The 21,312-nt window shown below is 40.5% G+C and overlaps 1 protein-coding gene across 1 annotated transcript in view; it reads left to right on the top strand.

Annotated features, from left to right (window-relative positions):
- Positions 1-21,312, top strand: part of ITGA11 (integrin subunit alpha 11) — a gene marked incomplete at its 5' end in the record, with an annotated part of 163,107 nt that overhangs the window by 115,708 nt on the left and 26,087 nt on the right. The window contains 3 exons of the mRNA XM_081337310.1: positions 1,340-1,425; positions 1,771-1,978; positions 20,803-20,901. Of these exons, the coding sequence (XP_081193436.1) occupies positions 1,340-1,425; positions 1,771-1,978; positions 20,803-20,901 (393 nt within the window). The remainder of the gene's footprint in view (positions 1-1,339; positions 1,426-1,770; positions 1,979-20,802; positions 20,902-21,312) is intronic.

Here is a 21,312-nt window from a genome sequence, read left to right as displayed (position 1 = left end):
AGTCACACGGAGCGTTTCTTTCCATTTCTGAAGGGCCCCACTGGCAGGCACACGGCCCTTTCAATCTCTCTCAGGTCTGCGTTTGGATAAAAAGTGTTTGAGTGGCAGCGGCTTGAATTTCTGCGCTCTGGCTGAGTGGAAAGAAGCAGAAACGCAGAGCGGGATTGCTCTCAATAAGGCCAGCACACACGAGCGAGCAGCGCACCCGTCTTCTTGAGAGCAATCCTGCTCTGCGCCTCCGCTTTCTTCCTTTTGGACAGAGTGGAGAAACTGAAGCCCCTGCCGCCTCTTGAGTGGCGGGGGGAGGACAAGAGGAAGAGCAGTCACGATTTGTGACACTGACCAGTCAGGCATGCAAATGAAGCAAAAACCTCCCCCTACCCCAGAATGGAAGCTTCCGGGGACCACGATCTCTTTTGCAGAGAATTTGTGTTTGAACTCACGTGATATTATGGCACCCAGGAGCTTCCACTGTCGGCACGAAAAGCATTTCTGAGCCGACTGTCCTCTCCCTCAAAGGGAAAGAAACCGCGGCAGAGAGGATTTTTGCAAGGTGAGTGAGTCTGGCACAGCAGGAAGGGAGGGGGAAGCATGAGGTTTCTTAGGGGGTTGGGGAGGCCCCACTAAGGCCCCCCCATGGCCTTCCCCACCCTGAGATACCTCGTGCGAGCAAGGGAGTGATCTTGTTTGAGGTACGAGATTCACTCCCACGAGTTTTTGAATTACAAGTGGAATGTGCAGGCTCCATTACACTTGTAACTCAAGTACTACCTGTATATAGCAAACTAGATCTATCACAATACAAACCATTCTTAATAACAAAACTAGATGCTCATTAAAATTAATTTATGGCACAGGTCATCATGTCAGATTTTTAAGCACTGTTGCATAAAATCTGGCAGCATTATACATTGTACCACAGTTACTAGTTCAAAGCAGTGAAGTGTAGAATTGCACTGTGTCCCCTGGATATTTGTAAGGTAATGGTGAGATGGGGCTAGTAGGAATGTCTCTGTAGTACAGACACTGGGAGCCCATCTCTGTATGCCCAGAATCACCAGGGCATTGTCTCTCTTGGCTAATAATGGGTTGTTAGTCCCAAAGGTGCTTTTCCAAAAGGCGACTGGACTTTGTTTTTCCTTGAAGATGTTTCGCTTCTCATCCAAGAACTTTCTTCAGTGATCTGGATGACTGTGAATCTCCATAGACAATGAATTGTTAGGATTTCTGCTTTGTCTTAGTGAGGGGACAACGTTTCCCAGCCTTTCCTTGAATCATGAATAACTTCAAACACTGAGGATGCCTGGTTTAAACAATCCAACCCTTCTCTATCCACTAGGTACCATTCTGGAATGGATGCAACGAAGATGAGCACTGCATCCCTAATTTGGTTCTCGATGCTAAAACAGATGTCCCAACTGCAATGTGAGTAGATCTTCTCGAGTGAGCCTAAAGTAAGGCCAGCAAGTAGGAGGGATCTGGGAAACCATATTGCATGGTTCACTTTTGAGAGCTTTGTGGAAGGGAAGTCACCCTGAACTCGTGAATCTCTTTCTTTTCCTTTGTCCTGAAAGGGCAGGATCATTCTCTGTGAAGTTCATATCTTCACTCACACTGCTGCCAGCACCATTGAGTAACAGCACCATAATAGCCCTAACCTGCCCCCCCCCCATCTTTTGACTGCAGTCTATGTGAACTCATACAAATTTCCTTAATGCTCTTGCAGACCCCACTATCTGGCTGCCGCCATAACATTTGCTCTTTTCATAGGGAATATTGCAGACGGGTCCTGAGAAAATCTCATTCGGATTGCTCCGCCTACACGCTGTCTTTTGATACCTCCATTTTTGTCATAGAGAGTGCCAGAAGGAGGGTAGCAGTAGAAGCCCTGCTGGAGAACAGAGGAGAAAATGCATATAACACCATTCTAAACATTTCCTTCTCAAGAAACCTGCAATTTGCAAGCTTAATTCAGAAGGTAAGGCATTCCCTAAACACGCTCTTGCAGGAGAGAAGGCTGATAATTCTTGTGATAAAAAATGTCTTTCTGGCAGCCACCACTGACTTGTTGGTTGAAATTAGGAGCAGAATTTGAGTTGGAAGATGTTCAAAAACTGTATGGTGTACTTTAAAATAGATGTAACATTTTTTTCAAATTCCCCAAGTTTGAATTGGATGAGGTGGTCTGCGGATCTAAGAATAAGCACTCAAGCATCTCTCCTGTCCCCCACACCCATACTGGTTTGGCCACTTTTTATTTTATTCGTTTATTTATCAGATTTATATACAGAAGCCATCTATCTCACTTTGCTGCATCTATCCATCCACTGCAGCTCCTGGCCACCCAAAATTTGTTGTCTGCTGCCTGCCATCAAAAGGTTGCCCAGCGCAATTTCAAATGTCTTTAATGATTTATTTATTTAATGATTTGTTTATTTGTTTGTTTGTTTATAACATGTATTTATTGATAACATTTATTGGCTGCCATAGGATAACTCTGGGTGTCTTACAGTCAAAAGATATACAAATACACATACACATACATTAAAATATGAATAAATTAAACTCAAGAATTCACGGAGACATGGGGAGGCTGGAGATGGAATGGGGGGAGGTGGGATCTGTTGTTACTCAATCACCCACCTCCACTGGGCTATATCCCCACTGGGGCCCCAGGCCAACTGGCAGAGCCACGTCTTTAGGCCCTTAGGAAAGGATAGAAGGGTTGGGGCCAGCCTCATATCAGGGAGCAAGATGTTCCAGAGGGCAGGGCCACAGCAGTGAAGGCCCTTCTCCTGGCCCTGCCAGCCAGAATAATTGGGCTGACGGGACTCACAGCATACCTCCTCTCTTGGCGTGAGGGGACAGGCCAGTCCCAGTGGGGTGAGACAGTGATTAAACTGGTCCTTTGCCAGCTTCATTTCAAAAGGAACTTTTATTAGGAGAAGTTGACAGCAGGCATAGAATGCAGGATCTGAGGGTTTCCCGTGCGAATCAATAGGTTAAAGGAGCAGCTAGCAAACCCCACCCCAATAGTCCATTCAGTCAGTTCAAATGGGCCAATCTCCAGGTGTGAACCTGCTGTGGGAACAGGGTTGATAAGATGCCGTTCCCAAGGCTATTAGGTTGTTAGGTCTTTGCGCCTCTTCTTCCTCAGTTAGAGATAAGCCAGATGGCCGGAGGCACATTCCATTCTCACCCCAGGCTGGCATCAAAGGAAATAGTTCAAAGAGCAAGCAGATAGAGGGAAGTGGAGAGGATACATTGTAGTGGCTGTAGCTAAGGAAAGAAGATACATTGTACCACCTATGGCTTCCCCACTGCCCCCGGGAGTATGGCAGAACCCTCAGAAACAAAGAATAAAAAAAATCACCCTTTTCCCCAACAGCTGGGTTCTGACAGTGCTCTTCACCTGCTGTAACTCAGTCCTGAAAGCTCTGTGGCCTCTGATGTAAGAGTGATCCTTCTCCAATTGCACCCCAGTTTTCTTCCTCTACCCCTTGGAATCTCTCTTTCCCTACAACCTGTCTGAAAAAATGCCTGACTTATTCCTGTTTGGCATAAGAGAAAAATGCTTTGTCCTTATTCTCTTGTCATTCATTCTGCAGTTTGCCTGCTTGTTTAAAGTTTAAACCATTTTACACAGAATTGCATAGGACTGTTCAATAATCATAGAAGGCAAGTGGAATTTCTGTACCCTTCCCTTGTTGGGGAAGATGGCAGGGAAAAGGAAGCACTTGTTCACTAACCAATGTGGGGTTTTGATGTTTTGATCATTGGAACTTATATTTGAGTCTTTTTTACCAGAATAACCTATCTTTTACGGATGAACTAAACCTCATATTACTATGTCAACCTTTCCACTCTTTGTGAAGTTTTAGAATCAGAATAGAGCTGGAAGGGACCTTCAAGGTCTTCTAGTCCAACCCCCTGCTCAAGCAAGAGATCCTATACCATGTCAGACAAGTGATTGTCCAGTCTCTTCTTAAAAGCCTCCAGTGATGGAGCACCCACAACTTCCAAAGACAAGCTATTCTATTGGTTGGTTGCTCTCACCGTTAGGAAATTTCTCGTTAATTCCAGGTTGCTTCTCTCCTTGATTAGTTTCCATCCATTGTTTCTTGTCCTGCCCTTTGGTACTTTGGAGAATAATTTGACCCCATCCTCTTTGTGGCAACCTCTCAAATACTGGAATACTGCTATCATGTCCCCCCCCCTCTAGTCCTTTTTTTCTCTAGACTAACCAAACCCAATCATTCATATGTTTTTGTCTCCAGGCCTTTAATCGTTTTAGTTGTTCTTCTTTGCACTTTTTCCAAAATCTAAACATCTTTTTTGTAATGTGGTGACCAAAACTGGATGCAGTATTTCATAGAATAGAATGGTGTGCTGGACTAGTATATATTCAGCTGGTCCATTTTATATCTAGTTTAGGAATTAAGAACTGTGTTAGTGTATTTTGCATTTACAGGGTTAATATTGTTTCATTAAGAGAAATGTATGTGAGAACATTTAGCATTTAAAGGGTTAAACACTATTTCCTTAAGAGATGGCTTCTGGGAAATGTAGTCTAGTTAGTGAATCCTATACATATCTAGTTAAGTGGGAGGAGTTTCAAAGTTTACTGCAAGACTTCCTGGCTTTGTGCCTTTATACATATCTCTGCATGAACCGTAGCCATGCTGCTGGGGGTGAACAAGCTCCATATAAACATGTAACGTTTGCACAGGATGGGAAGTCCATTATTCTTTCACCTGGGTCCAGATTACAATCTACATTCAGGAAGGACTTCTGCTCTAACTGTGAGTTATTGATTGAGGATACCTGTGAATAAAGTAAATTGCTTATCCCATCCATTTGAGTTTTATTCTGGCTGTCTCATTTGGAACCAGCAACCCCATCTGCTTGGGACAGCATAAATGGAAAGGAAGAATAGAATAGAATAGAATAGAATAGAATAGAATAGAATAGAATAGAATAGAATAGAATAGAATAGAATAGAATAGAATAGAATAGAATAGAATAGAATAGAATAGAATAGAATAGAGCTGGAAGGGACCTTAGAGGTCTTCTAGTCCGGCCCACTGCTCAAGCAGGAGAACCTATACCGTCTCAGACAGGTGACTGTCCAGTCTCTTCTTGAAAATCTCCAGTGATGGAGCACCCACGATTTCTGGAGGCAAGCTGTTCCACTGGTTAATTGTCCTCACTGTCAGGAAGTTTCTCCTTAATTCCAGCTTGCTTCTCTCTTTGATCAGTTACCAACCATTGTTTCTTGTCCGGCCCTCTGGTGCTTTGGGAAATAACGTGACCCCCTCCTCTTTGTGGCAGCCCCTCAAGTACTGAAACACTGTTATCATGTCTCCCCTATTTCTTTTTTTCTTTAGACTAGCCAAACACAAGTCCTGCATCCGTTCTTTGTATGTTTTAGTCTCCAGGCCTTTGATCATTTTAGTTGCTCTTCTCTGAATTTTTTCCAAACTCTCAACATCTTTTTTGTGATATGGTGACCAAAATTGGCTGCAGTATTCCAGGTGTGGCCTTACTAGGATTAAATAAAGCGATACTAATACTTCACATGTTCTTGATTATATGCCTCTGTTTATACAACTCAGGATTGTATTAGCTTTTTTGGTTGCTGCTGCACACTGCTGGCTCATAGTCAAGTGATTGTCCACTAAGACTCCAAGGTCCCTCTCATAGTTACTGTTTTTGAGCCAGGTTTTGCCTAATCACAAAGATGTTGAGAGTCTGGAAAAAATTCAGAGAAGAGCAATTAAGGTGATCAAAGGCCTTCCCTTCTCCATCTAGTGACATGAGAAGGATACATAGCTAGCAGTTGACTACCCCCAAAAAAGAGATATCTGATCTAGTAGGGTCTTCAGCTTCAAAATCCTCCAGTGGTCAACAATCTCATCTTCTACATTATTTACTTCTGGCCTTCAGCTTTTTCCTCATGCTCCTCCTTTCTCTCTCTGCAGTATATTTGAATTAGTGGCGAAGTGTCAGCAAGAGGGCATTTTACCCCAGAGAAAAAAATTAGAGGCTCTGATGGGTTTAACTGTATAGCCAATACACTAAGAATTGCTCTTGTTAAAGCTAGATGGTTTTGCCAAGCATCTGTTAAGCACTTGGGAGGAAAAAAATGAAGCTTTAATGATAGGAAGCTTCAAAGTAAGCCAATGCCTGAAAAGGCTTTATTTAAAAATGACTCTGATTTATCATTTTCATATGGCAGCATCCACATCAGCAACTTTGTCATCCTGAATCCTACAAGTCTGAGCTGTAAGGGAGGCAGTTTTCCTATTGCAAAATCTGCTCCTCTTCCAAGGGAGCTAAATGGCAGGCCAGTTAACCAGTAGCCAGTAAATGCAGTCCAATCCTCTTGGCAGTCTCTCTTCTGAAATATCCTCATGTTGGAATGCTAAAATGTCTGTTGCCCCAAACATAGCTGCAGTGGAATGAGGCAAACCTGTGAATCACTCATAACAGGCTACATGAGACTTCACCAGTTGGCCTCCATCACACCCAAATGCACATCCCACCCGCATCTTCAGGTTTCACTGGAATTCCTTTTAAGATTTCACTTAGGACGCCATTGCCCTAATGCAAAGCCAGCTGTGTGAATCAGTATATTATGCCTGGGAATTCCATTAACAAAGATCTCCATCAACAAAGAAAAACCCGGTAAGAACCTAAGAATTATCAATAGATAATAGATAACCAATAGATTCATGTCTTCCCGGTCTCACTGAATTCATGGCAAAAAACCACCAGTGAGTGTGTGTAATGGGCACTCTGCCTGGGTATGGAAAACATGTTCTGATGACATATGCAGCTATTTAGAAGAGATCATATCTCATGCAGCCGCTTGGTGATCCAGGCATTTATATCCTGGCTGGGCCTCCAAAACCTCGTCCTCCTCCTCCTCCTCCTCTCAGAAATGTATAAATGTGCTGTCAGCACATGTAAGCACTTTGTTGTATGTTTTGGACAGCCTGGACCTGCCATCTCTCTTTAGTAGTAAAGATGCTGACCTTGCTGTCGAGGCCTTACTAATCTATGCAGCATGCAGAATTCCTTTTGTTGGTTTTTAAAGCTTGCCAGTAGAAAATTGCAGGAACAGCTACCCACAAAATAGTGTAAAAACTTCTCTGTCTTCTGATGGATTACCCTGAAATGACCAAAGAAAAATATTAGGAGAAGAATGATCAAAACAAGAATTAAAGGACTTCTTTGTCTAGTGATAAGAGTAGGTATGTTTTGTATTTTTTTTAAAAGGAATCTCCTATAATTCTGCAGTATAACATTTTGGCAGTTGTGGGGGATTGGAGGGCTACAACATTCCAGAGAAGGATCAAGTTCTAGATCAGATGGACTTTTTCATTCCTGAATCAAGATGACTACAGAGTAAATTTTCTCTTGCAGGGACTCTTTTTTTTAATGTTTTATTGGGTTTTTAAAAATACAATCTTTAGTGGTTAGTAAACAATATGTTGTCTGGGTTCACATATTTAACATTAACTTCTTCAATATAAGTTTATTCAGTACTGCACAATCCAGTATTTTTCCCTGATCCTCCTTCCTTCCCATATTTTTTCCATTTTCCCCTCATTTGTTGTTGTTGTTAGCTGCAAAGCTGTGTCCGACCCATCGCAACCCTATGGACAACGTTACTCCAGGCCTTCCTGTCCTCTACCATCTTCTGGAGTCCATTTAAGCTCACGCCTCCTGCTTCCGTGACTCCATCCAGCCACCTCATTCTCTGTCGTCCCCTTCTTCTCTTGCCCTCAATCTTTCCCAGCATTGGGCTCTTCTCCAGTGAGTCCTTCCTTCTCATTAGGTGGCCAAAGGATTTGAGTTTTAGCTTCACGATCTGGCCTTCTAAAGAGCAGTCAGGGTTGATCTCCTCTAGGACTGATCGGTTTGATCGCCTTGCAGTCCAAGGGACTCGCAGGAGTCATCTCCAGCACCAGAGTTCAAAGGCCTCGATTCTTTGGCGCTCAGCCTTTTATGGTCCAGCTTTCACAGCCATACATTGCAACTGGGAAGTCCATAGCCTTGACTATATGCACTTTTGTTGACAGGGTGATGTCTCTGCTTTTTAGTATGCTGTCTAGTTTTGCCATGGCTTTCCTCCCAAGGAGCAAGCGTCTTTTAATTTCTTGGCTACAGTCCCCATCTGCAGTGATCTTGGAGCCCAGGAAAATAAAATCTGTCACTACCTCCATTTCTTCCCCATCTATTTGCCAGGAATTGAGAGGGCCGGATGCATACAAAGTATACAAAGTTAGATATAAACATCCTCATCATATTTTACTAATATTATACAAATAGCAATTCATAAATCAATATCCTGTTCTTCATGCTCTTGTAAAAGTTTGATTTCCCATCAATATTTGAAACATCTTTGTCAGTTATGACTTTCTCAATATTAATTACATTTTTTTTATTGAAAAGTTTTACAGTACATTTTATCTTTAAAAATCCCCCCTCCCCCCACCCCTACCTAACCGTCCCTATCCCTCCCCCCCATTCCCCCTCCCCCCCCCCCGACTTCCCAGAGCTAAGTACAAGGTATAAAAACAAAGAACAATCATAAACATCCATATGCTAAAAACAATAAACTATTAACTCTATCGCCCTCTAGCTCATACCGGTATAAAATGGCTACAAGCAATACTAATGTTACCTATAAAAAGAAAAAGAAAAAAGAAAAGGAAACTTATTCAAATGCTAAATGAAACTTTTTAGTCCCATATTTGTTCTGAATATAATCAATCCACTTTTTCCACTCCATAGTATAACGTTCTTGCGAATGATCTTTCAAGTAAGCCGAAATCTTTGCCATTTCCGCCAGGTCAGAAACCTTTAGAGTCCATTATTCTATAGTCGGCAGTTCCTCCTTTTTCCAATATTGACCTATTAATAGTCTTGCTGCTGTAATTAAATTCAACATCAACAGTAGCGTCTGTAATTATGCCCAGCAAAAACAATTGCGGACTAAACTTTATCCTTTGCTTAAAGATCTTCTGCATATTCCACCAAATTTTTATCCAAAAAGCCTTAACATTTTTGCAGGTCCACCATATATGAAAATACGTTGCATCTTCACCACCACATCTCCAACATTTAGGTTGATAATTCGGATACATACTTGCAAGCTTTTTAGGATCTAAATGCCATCTATAAAACATTTTATAAAAGTTCTCTCTTAGGTTTTGGGCTTGCGTGAATTTTACGTTCCTCACCCAGATCTTTTCCCAAATATCCATTGTAATAACTTCTTGGATATTCTGGGCCCATTTTATCATACAGTCTTTAACAAGTTCTGTTTCTGAGTCAATATCTATCAATGCGAGATAAATCCGTTTGATATGTGCTGGACCCTGATTTCTAATTTGCTTTATCAAATTTTCATCAGTCATTGAGAAACCAATTTTCTGGTCTTCTTTCCACCTGGCACGTAATTGAGTATATTGGAACCAAGTTTGAACAATCTTCTCATCTCGCAAGAGATTGTACGGCTTCAAACACCAGACGTTCCTTTCCAAACTTAAGATCTCCTTATACGTAGTCACATATACGAAGCCTACATTTATGTTTTCTATTGCATGTTTCGGGATTGCCCACAACGGCATCTTGCAGTCTAACTTATGTCTATACTTCTTCCAAACTCTCAACAATGCCTGTCTTAAAATATGCACTTTAAATACATTATCTACCTTCTTATCATACAACAAATATGCATGCCAGCCAAATAACAAGTCGTGGCCCTCAAGATTTAATAATCTCCCTTGTGTCAAATTAATCCAATCACTTATTCCTGACAACGCAGCAGCTTCATAATATAATTTAAAATTAGGCATTTTAAGACCACCTCTTTCACGAGTATCCTGCATAATCTTAAGTTTAATTCGTGGCCTTTTCCCTGCCCACACAAATTTATTGATACCCCGTTGCCATTCTTCCAAATTAGAATCTTTTTTAAGAATCGGTATCATTTGGAATAAAAATAAAAATTTAGGCAGGACATTCATTTTCACTGCTGCAATTCTTCCCAGTAAAGACAATTGCAATTTTTCCCAACTCTCCAATTCTTTTTGAATTTTTCCCCATCTTTTCATAATTATTTTTATATAACTTTGCATTTGAGGGTGACAGATACACCCCCAAATATTTAACCCTTTTAACAATCTCAAATCCAGTCAATCCTTCTAAAAGGGCCTTTTGCGGTATTGTCATATTTTTGGCCAAAATTTTTGTTTTTTGTACATTAACCTTAAATCCAGAAACCTTCCCATATTGCATTATTATCTCCATCAGGTCCACAACAGAGCTTTCTGGCTGAGTCACCGTAACAACCAGATCGTCTGCAAACGCCCTCAATCTATAATCCTGATCTCTAATTTGAATACCCTTAATTTTTTCTGAATTCCGTATTTTTATCAATAATATCTCCAATGTTAAAACAAATAATAAAGGTGATAACGGACACCCTTGTCTTGTGCCCTTCTCAATATTGCATACTTCAGTCAGACTATTGTTAACTATTATTCGGGCAGTTTGTTTTTGATATAATGCCCTAATTGGTTGTAAAAATTTATCCCCAAAATTCATTTTATCTAAAACTTTCATCAAAAATTGCCAATTCAATTGATCAAAAGCTTTTTCAGCATCTAAGAAAATTAGCGCCGCAGGGATCTGGTTGTTCCTTTCCAAAAACTCCACCACATCAACTATATGCCTCACATTATTTTTCATTTGTCTACCACTAATAAACCCGGTTTGATCCCCATGAATCATCTGTTGCAAAACCCTCATCAATCTATTAGCTAATACCTTAGCAAATATCTTGTAGTCTGTATTTAAAAGTGATATTGGTCTGTAGTTTTTTACTTGAGTAGCATCTTGATCTTCCTTCGGAATCAAAGAAATAAAAGCAGTTCTCCAAGACGGAGGCACCTTTCCCCCCTTCTGAATTGTCTGAAACAATTCCCTTAATGGCTTTATCAGCTCCAATTGTAGATGTTTGTAGTAGACCGCCGTCAGACCATCCGTACCTGGCGCTTTATCCAACTTCAATTCCTTAATTGCTATAAAAATTTCTTCTTCTGTTATCAATTGATTAATCTCCTCCTTTTGTTCCTGTGTAAGAACCGGGATGCTAGCATTCTTCAAATATACATCAATATCTGTTTCATTAATCTTCTCCTTAACATATAGTTTAGAATAAAAATCCACAAAGGCTTCCTTGATAAGATCCTGTTGAAACACAACCTTTCCTTTGTATTCAATTTTATCTATGTTAGAGGCCCTTTGTTTTTTCCTTAACCTGTAGGCTAGCCACCTACCTGGTTTATTGGCATTGCAAAAAGTGTTATGCCTAGCAAACCGTAAGTTAGTTGCCACCTGATCAGCCATCAACTTATCAAATTGTCCTCTTAACAAGTTAATAACCTCTTTAATCTTCACATCCGATGGATTCAAAATTAGGGCCTTTTCTTTTTCCCTAATTTCATTCTCCAGTTCTTTCCTCCTAATTTCCATATTACGTCTGTATTTATTATTCATATATATTAACACCCCTCTCATATAAGCTTTGCTAGCATCCCAAACCATGTCCATAGAAGTATCCTTGTTCATATTAATTTCAAAAAAGTCTTTCATCTGCTTTTTACATTCTTCCACATTTCTCTGATTTCTAAACAAATTCTCATTTAGACGCCAGGAGCGCCTATCTCTATTGTCCTTATTGATCTCTAACCAGACTGGACTATGGTCAGATATAGTTCTTGCACAGATCTTTATCTTCTTAATCCTAGAAAAAAAAATCATTAGTCAGTAATATAAAATCAATCCTAGAAAAAGATTGGTGTCTATCAGAAAAAAAAGTATAATCCTTTTCATGTAAATGCGTTTCACGCCAAATGTCTCGTAATTCCAGATCATCCTTCATTTCAAAAAAAGATTTAGGCAGTCTAGCATGACTCGGGGCATGTTTAAAAAACCCCGATTTGTCCAGCTGTACATCCAAGACACCATTCCAATCTCCCATAAAAATAAAAGATTTATAATCCAACTGGGTAATCTTTGTATGTAGTGAGCTATAAAAGTCAGCTTGTTGTTGATTTGGAGCATACAGTCCAACTAAAAGCGTTTTTTTGCCTTCTAACAGCAAATCTATCATAACATATCTTCCTTGCTTATCTACTTCAATTAGTTCCGCTGTCAGAGTATTCTTCACATAAATAACCACTCCATTTTTCTTATTCATTGCAGAAGCAATAAATTGCGTACCCAACCTTGAATTCAACAAGTACGTTTGGTCCATAACCCTAATATGCGTTTCTTGCAAGCAAATAACGTCAGTCTTAAATTGTTTTAAATATTGAAAAACTTTCTTTCTCTTCTGTGGTGAATTTAATCCATTAACATTCCAGGTTAGGAACTTAGTCACCATTCTTGGCATCCCGAAGCTTCTGGAGCACGTCTGCCAGGGCCCCTGTAACTTCCTTAGGCCGCGCCCCTCCCACAGCTTCACTGTAAGTACGCTTTGGAGGTTCCATAACTTTCTGCTGATCTTGTTCTTGCTCTTGTCTCACTCGTCTTAAAGCGGCACGCATCATCCTCTGCTCTCCAGCAGCTGCCGATGAAACTGTAATTTGATCCCCTCCAGCACCATTCTCCTCTGTCTGTGTTCCATCAGCATCTTGAGGCTTTCCCTCGCCATATCCCTTTACAGCTTCCAGAAGTGATAGAGGGGTTGCTTTTAAAACTTTGCTGTAAAAATCACGTGCCTGAGTCACTGTAACCAGACGGTATCTTTTACCTTCATGCATCACCACCATGCCCACTGGAATCTCCCATCTAAACTTGATGTCACATTTCTTAAGTTCCTGTGCTAGGAAGGCAAAATCTTTCCTTCTCCTTAAAATCTTTGGAGGAATCTCTTTTAAAACCAAAACTTCTTGCTCAGCAACCACAAACTTAGTATCATAAGCAACTTGAATAACTTCATCCCTAATTGCTCTCTTTGTAAAGTAAACAACCACATCTCTAGGTAACTTCCTCTGCCTTGCAATCCAGGAGTTCACACGAAAGATTTTATCTATACTTCCCTCAATTTCAGCTGCTGATTGGCCCAGTATCACTTCCAAAGCCTCGGAGATCAGCTGCTTTAAATCTTCTTTAGGATTCTCTTTTAAGCCCCTGATTCTGATAGCAAACTCCATCTGATGGTACTGGACCAGACTCAAGTCTCCATCCATTTTATCCCTTATATTTTCATTCTCTAATACTTTTACTTCTAATATAGAGTTCTTTTGACTAAGATCCTCCACTTTTTCATCCAAGTTTTGCACACATACAACCACATTTTCAATTGTAGACAAGATGTCTGCCCTCATTGCTCTAAACCTCTCTTCCAGCTTCTCTTCCATTTTCTCCTCCAGCTTTTCCATCATATCTGACATTAATTGTGTTTGCTTTTCAAAGGCATCCTGTAGATCTTTAAGAGTCAGTGCCGGAGCAGGTGTGGGAGGGAGCAAAGCTTGCAACGAAGTCTGTTGCACTGGGGAAGCCCCCGCACTCCGAAGAACTTTAGAGGCTTTCGTCGCCATCTTCCCCCACTTTCACTTGTTGCGCACTTTCACTTTTAATCCATAAAATCTGTTGAGCTAGAGAGTAAAGATAAAAGTCCACTTCACCTTGACCTCCTGTACCGCTCTGCCTGCGTCTTGATACTCAAGAGTCTTTCCTTCTGGCAGGGGTGGTTGCTAACGCTTGGCTCTGCTCCAAAAATCACAGAGCAGAGATGCTGCACAGCCCGGAGCAAACCCAGGCTTTGGGGGGGCTCAATCCTTCAGCCGCCCAAACTTAAAGCTCAGGCGGCCCCGGAGAGCTCAACCCCTACCTGGGGCCTCACCCCCTCCTCTTCTCCCGGGGAGGGGGCTTCCGAATCACCAAAACAGCTGATCGGCGCTGTTTTTCAGTGATTCAACAAAGCTGCGGAGCGGACAGCCCAGAGATGGCTGTCTTCAGCGTCGCATCACCACCGGAAGTCAATATTAATTACATTTATATCACTAAACGTTTTATTCGTACTAGCCATCCTCTTATATTCATATTTCCCATATCAAAAAAAGAAAAAAAATACTATTTTAATTCTAAATCATATCCTTCATTATAAAAGTCTGATTATGTCTAAGGGTCATCCGTTCTTTTAATCATATTCAAACAAATATTTAAACATATAATGCCCCCTCTAATCGGTCAAGTCTTCTGTTTTTAAAATCTTGCTTTCTTTCTTTGCAAGTAGCTTTCCAAGGCAAGGCCATTAAGTTGCCCAGGAATTTTCTTTCTATTTTTATAAAAGTTGCTTGGCATGTGGGAGACAATTTAGGTAGGGTATTGGGGGGGGGAAATTCCCCTCATTTATATTCCTTAAGCAACTCCCATTTTCCTTCTCCTTCAATGTCTCTTTTCATTTTTTATCTCCCAAGTTGTGGCATTTCCCCTGACAGCTCTATATTCAATTTTTTAAAATTCTTCCTTATCATCAGGTGTATTTTGCAGACCTAAGGGTTATAGCGTCTTTTCCATTTTTGCTGTTATCAGTATTTTATTTGTATATGAGAGTTTATATTTCTCTTCTTTTATCTCTTCCATCTCTAAGTCCATTTAGAATAGAATAGAACAGAATAGAATAGAACAGAACAGAACAGAACAGAACAGAACAGAATAGAATAGAATAGAACAGAACAGAATAGACCTGGAAGGGACCTTGTCCAGCCCCCTGCTCAAGCAGGAGAACCTATATCGTCTCAGACAGGTGAATGTCCAGTCTCCTCTTAAAAATCTCCAGTAATGGAGCACCCACGATTTGTGGGGGTAACCTGTTCCACTGGTTGATTGTCCTCACTGTCAGGAAGTTTCTCCTTAGCTCCATTGCTTCTGTCTTTGGTGAGTTTCCAACCGTTGTTTCTTGTCCTTCCATCTGGTGTTTTGGTGAACAACCTGGCCCCCCTCTGCCTCGTGGCAGCCCCTCAGTTACTGGAACACTGCTATCACGTCTTCTCTATTTCTTCTTTTCCTTAGACTAGCCAGACCCAAATCCCATAGCCGTTCTTTGTATGTTTTAGTCTTCGGGCCCCTGATCATCTCAGTTGGTCCTCTTTGAATTTTTTCCAAACTCTCAACATCTTTTTTTAGTATGGTGACCAAAATTGGCTGAAGTATTCTACGTGTGGTCTTACTAGGGCTTTATAAAGCGTTAATAGTACTTCTCGTGATGTTGATTCTATGCCTTTTGTTAGCTTTTTTGTTGCTGCTGCACACTGCTGTCTCAAAATCAAGTGATCATCCACTAAGACTCCAAGGTCCCACTCAATTACTGTTTTTGAGCCAGATCTTACCCAATCTTTATTTGTGCCTTTGGTTTTTCCTGCCTAAATATAAGACTTTGCTTTTCTCCACATTGAAACTCATTTTGTTGGATAGGGCCCATTGTTCAAGTTGGTCAAGATCTTTTTGGATTATCTGTTTGTATTTTGGGATGGTGGCTACTCCTGCTAATTTGGTGTCATCTGCAAATTTGATGAGTTCCCCTTCTATTCCCTCATCTAAGTCATTGATGAAAATATTGAAGAGTAGTGGGCCTAAGACAGAACCTTGTGGTACCCCACTGCTTACTTTTCTCCATGTGGATGTAGTGCCATTGAGGACTACTCGTTGAGTAAAGTTTGTTAGCCAGTTACAGATCCATCTGGTAGTGATGTTGTCTATCCCACCTTTTCTTAGTTTACCAAGGAGTAGGTTGTGGCCTACCTTGTCAAATGCCTTACTGAAGTCCAAGTATACTATGTCCACTGAGTTTCACTGGTCTACTAGTTTAGTCACTTTATCAAAGAATGAGATGAGATTGCTTTGGCATGATCTCTTTTTGACAAACCTGTGCTGGCTACTAGTTATGACTTTGTTTGCTTCTAGTTTTTTGCAGATCTGTTTTTTGATAATCTTTTCTAGGATTTTCCCAGGTATTGATGTTAAACTGATTGGTCTGTAGTTACCTGGGTCCGTTTTTTTTTCCTTTCTTGAAGATGGGGACCACATCAGCCCTTTTCCAATCCTCTGGTACTTCCCCAGTGCTCCAGCATTTATGGAGGATGTGATGCAATGGTTCTGAGATAACCTTTACCAGCTCTTTCAGAACTCTGGTATGTAATCTGTTAGGTCCCGGTGATTTATATTCATCAAGGTTACCATTTTCTTGCTTATTTTAATTTTTGTTTCTGGTATGTCTGGCATGGTGTTTTTTTTGGTGTGTTGGGCTATAGTATTTTTTGTGTGAAGACTGACACAAAGTATGAGTTAAGCAGCTCTTTCTCCCTGTTGCTTGTAATTTCTTTGCCATCTTCTCCCTTTAGCGGGTCTACAGTTTCCTTGATTTTTTTTCTTGTTGTTAATGTGTTGGAAGAAGCTTTTGTTATTGTCCTTGATTTCTGTTGCTAGCCTTTGTTTGTTCTGAGCCTTTGCTTTACTGACTTCGTCTTTGCATGGTCTGGCTGTCTGCTGGTAATTGGCTTTAGTTATGTGCCCCTCTTTCAATTTTTTGTATTTGTCCTTTTTGTCTTTTAGTTTGTTGGTGAGTTCTTTGTGCAGCCATGCTGGTTTTTTCTTGGATTTCTTTCTCAGTGGTATTGTGCTGGTCTGGGCTTTTGTGATCACGTTTTTCAGGGTTTCCCACACTTCCTAGGTTGTTTTCCCCTTTAGGATTTTCATACATGGGATTTTTCCTAGGTTCTCTCTTAGTTTGTTAAAATCAGCTCTTTTGAAGTTTAGGACCTTGGTTGGATTGTTTTCTATTGCTGGTGTTTGCATTATATTAAATTCTAGTATGATGTGGTCACTTTCGCCCAGGGTTCTGGTAATTTCGATTCCCTCTATCACTTCTTCTCTGTTTGTAAAGATGAAGTCCAGTATAGCTTTGCATAGAGTTCCCTCCTCCACCTTTTCAATGACAAAGTTGTCAGCTAGGTTGGTTAGGAATCTGTTTGATCTCCTACTTACTGCAGAGTTTGTCTCCCAGTTGATATCTGGGTAGTTGAAGTTTCCCATTACTGCTGTGGTGTGCTTCCTGCACACATTTGTTAGTTGGTTGGCAAAGATTTTGTCTATTTCTGTTCCCCAACCTTTGAGCATTTGTGTATAAGCATTTAAGATTTTTATGCCTGTCCATGGGGTGTTTCCTGTGTCTCCTGGTTGTTGTTTGAGTTCTTTTTTTCCATCTCTGCTTATCTCATAGTTTGATTTGCTTTCTTGGGATTATCTTCTGATTTCTGGTTTATTTGTTCATACTTTGTAATCGTTGTCTGAGAATTTTCTAGTTGTAGATTTGCTCATTTATGTTGTCAAAGTTATTTTTAGTCTCATTATGGTTTCTTTTAATGTCCTCTTTCTGTGCAACAATTGTTTGGTGAATTAGTTTTAGCATAGAGTATATTTCCTTCTGAAAGGTGTTTATTTTTTCTTGTGGCATCATTTCTGGAGATCCTCTAGCATCACTAATCTTAAGAAGAGTAGAACAAAGTTTCATCTAGTTTGATCTTTATGTGTATCCTTTATAGTCCAGTGGATTTCAGAATATGGGTCCAGTCCTAAAAGCAATATTTTGTAGTGATCTTTTGTCTTAGGAGTCCAAGAATTGTTGGTTAGGCAAGGTTGTAATCCACAATGTTTAAAGTGTTCAAAATGTCCGACCACCTTGAACACAGCTCAAAAGTCTCTCGGATGTAGTCAAAAGTAAGCTCAGTGTTTATAGTCCAAGAAGGTCAGAGTGATAAGTATGCCAAAATATTTTTCTTTATTGCCAGCTGTTCTCCATTAAGCTAAGAGTCACCAAGCAGCCAGGAAGCTATTTGTAATGCTGTACTCAAATCCACCACTATATGTCATTCAAAATCCATTTTCCACTCTTAAGAAAAAGGAGTGATTTCTTATATTTCAGCTCAATGTTTTTTGTTTTTTCCAAAGAGAAAATCTTAACAATTATCTCAGTTCTCAAATTTATCAAAACTGTAGCTTTATGTTACTTACACTTTAGTATTATGTATTTCTGTCCCCATAAAAGAAATTAAAATGCCGCTTCCATTCACATTCAGAGGTTTTAGCTTCTTGGGAGACTTTCCCAGGAAATTCAGTTGTAAAATAGTAAAGAAAGGATCAATGTACTCACCTAGTTCCAAACATGCTATTTACGATGCTAATTAGTACTTTTCTTGTCAGTAGCTAATGGCTGGCCACAGGAATATAGCCAGTCTTTCCCCTGCAGTGTGGAGGGCTTTCCTCGGATTCAACGGAAAGACTGCCATCTCTCCGTGATCAATGAGGCATCCCCTCCTTCTTCATCACTCTTCAGGGCAACTTTAGGCCCTTTTCGGGCCCCCAGCAGGGCAAAATTGGGCAGAGAAGGCAGAGCCCTGCCTTCCTACATCCAACTCGCCACAACAAAAAATGGGAAGTCTGTTGCAGGGACTCTTTAATTCCAATTTGTATTGGGTTTGTATTTTTTCAACGAATCATTCTTCTTCCATCAAAACAATTTGGCTGGATTTTCTATTTGGCTGCTGTCCTTTTCTGTACATACAGCATTGGGTCCAAGAGATAATTAGAGGACAGAAATCCTTATCATTTTCAGTGTAGTATTTCAAACTTCTTTGGGGCTTAATTTGAGCTGGTTATGTGAGGCACCTTTTGATTTCAAACCAGTTGGTCCATGAACAGTAATGGCAGATTCTCCATTTATGTGCCATTCTAATTAAAAGCAACTCTGAGCGGCTGACACTTCATCATCTAATAATAAAAACATACACAATATAACAGCCAACTGTACAAATTATATGGCAACAATCAAGTTTTTGCATCATCCTGAAAGGCCATCCAGAAAACTCTGGTCTTATCACCTTGCAGATCATTGACATTTCCAAAGTCAAACTGATTCTTTTACCATAGCTATTATAATTGTTTATATGCCTCCTGACTCCCAGCAACTCTGAGCAGTTTAAAAATTGTTTAAAATATTAAAAACAGGAAGAAATAGAGACAAAACGGGTAAAGACAGCAGGATGACAAAACCAGCTGGAACTAAAGGAAAACCCACATAGTATAAAGGGGCTTCAACCATTCTTGCCAAAGGCCTGGGCAAAGAACCAGATCTTCCTGCTTCTTCAAGGGCCATTCAGATCTCAGGGTAAATTTGACTCCTGAGGGTGCAAGCTGCTACAGAGAAAGAACATTTTCCAGGGTCCTGACAGATGACATTGTTTAATCAAAGGAACCCATAGGAAGCCAATCTTGCCAAATAAAATGACTTTGGGAGACAGTTTGTCCCTCAGTAATCAGGCTCTGTGCCCTGTATCTTCTTACCAGCACCCAGATTTGTCACAAAGATCTTCTTTCTTGTTAACTTCCAAATTAATATTTCTTCCATACATATACACAAGAGAGAGGGAGAAAGATAAGAGATGATAGAAAAGAATCTGGCTTTATTTATGATGGGGTCACACAAATGCATGTATCATTTTGTGAGTCGAGGTACCGCAAAGTTTGATGGCTTCTAATAGGACCTTCCTTCAGTGGGAAGGGGACAAAAAGTGCTCCCTCCTTTAGCTGCTCTCTTGGGAATGGCTAGAAGTGTGGAAAGTCCAAGAATTGGCACAGAGCTTTCTGCGACGGTCGACTTGATATTCACATACTTCTTTTGGCCCCTCATTATTAAATAAGTGGATGTAGCCCTTTAATGAGCGTTTCTGGTTGATAGAAATTGGGGGAAAAATTCTTTATCTAATGAGTCCAGTTATCTGGTGGACATTCTCTGGAAGGCTGCAAAGTTAGCCTTGGTCTCTGAAATTCATCCCAGGAAGAATTTGTGCTAACAATGAGTGAAACCTGGACAAAAATTAATTTTTTGGAAAATTAGGTTAATTAATTAAAGGCAGTTGGCATGATTGCCCACCTAAGGGGTAATGCCTAAAGAATCTTAGTCAATCTCAAAAATCAGGGTGAAACGTGGACATATTAAGGTTCTAAACTAAATTGAAAAAAACTGGAAAACATTCTGGAAGAAAACAAACCAGTTCCATGTTGACACCATGGAAACCACATAGATGTGTCTGTGAGGTCAGTAGGGGTCCTTGTCGAACTGGGTGGATCTTAGGAAAGTTGCGCTGGACTACTAGAAAGTTCTGAGAATGCAGCTGAGATTGGAATGCTGAGAGAACATTCTAGAAGAAATCTATAGCAAACCCTTTCTGTGTTGCCATCAAGAATCATGGGTACCAAAGATGGCAGTGGGAATCAAGATTTAAAGGAGACTTTACTTACTGTGATTGCTCCCCATGTTATGGATAATTTCCCATTTCTGCCATATTAATCTTTCAGGTTGGCAGTGATTTTTGGATGGGTTGCATAGGCAGCAGTCAAGGGTTTCAGGGGCCACCTGAGGTTTTGAAGTCAGTGGATGCGCTCTGCACGCTCTTCTATGGCATAATTGGACCATTGGGTCTTCCAATGGTGTATCCCTCATTGCTGTAATTCATCCATCTTGCTGCTGATCAATCCCTTTTTCCCTTTCTCAATGTTATATTATTCTCAAGAGAGCTTGGTCATCCCACAATGTGTCCAAATTATGCTATTTTGAATCTGAGTAAGTATATAGACTCTACTGATCTATTATTGTAGTTGTGTGTAAATTTACAGAATGAGCTTTAACTTGCAACCTGCATCCTTTCTCTTTCCTTTCAGGATGACCCGGACATTAATATAGAATGTTTGTCTGAGGAGAAACATTCAAACAGCAGAGTTTGCAATGTCAGCTACCCCTTCTTCCGGGCCAAAGCAAAGGTAACTAGAGATTCCTAAATGAAACATGCCCATCTGCCTAGGGATTGGTTGAATAAGCCATTCCTTTCCTACATTTTTAAAGATTCCTGCTTTTTACCCTGTTGCTGCTTCCCAGGACAGCTCACATCAATTAAATTTGGCTCACATTCTAGAGCTAATGTCAGAATCCATTTATATCATATTCATAAATGTATGTTTAAAACATTGTTCCTGGATTCTGCCATCTCCCGAGGAGGAGGGAACGAATGTGTATTGAGCCTGTATTAGGCATTTCAAAGGAAAAGAGAAGCCTTTTGAACTGGGGGAACAAAAGGGAGGCTTAGGGTAGGTAGCATCTGGTTTGTGTCAAGGAAGAGAGCAATAAACATAAAAGATCCTAAGTTCCTCTTTCCCACGAGAGGGATGATACGA

Source organism: Vipera berus, assembly GCF_964194415.1.
Source record: "Vipera berus genome assembly, chromosome: 12".
In the NCBI taxonomy this organism is placed as follows: Eukaryota; Metazoa; Chordata; class Lepidosauria; order Squamata; family Viperidae; genus Vipera; species Vipera berus.
The sequence above is the reverse complement of the archived record's forward strand: the minus strand, read 5'-3'. Positions and strand labels throughout refer to the sequence as shown.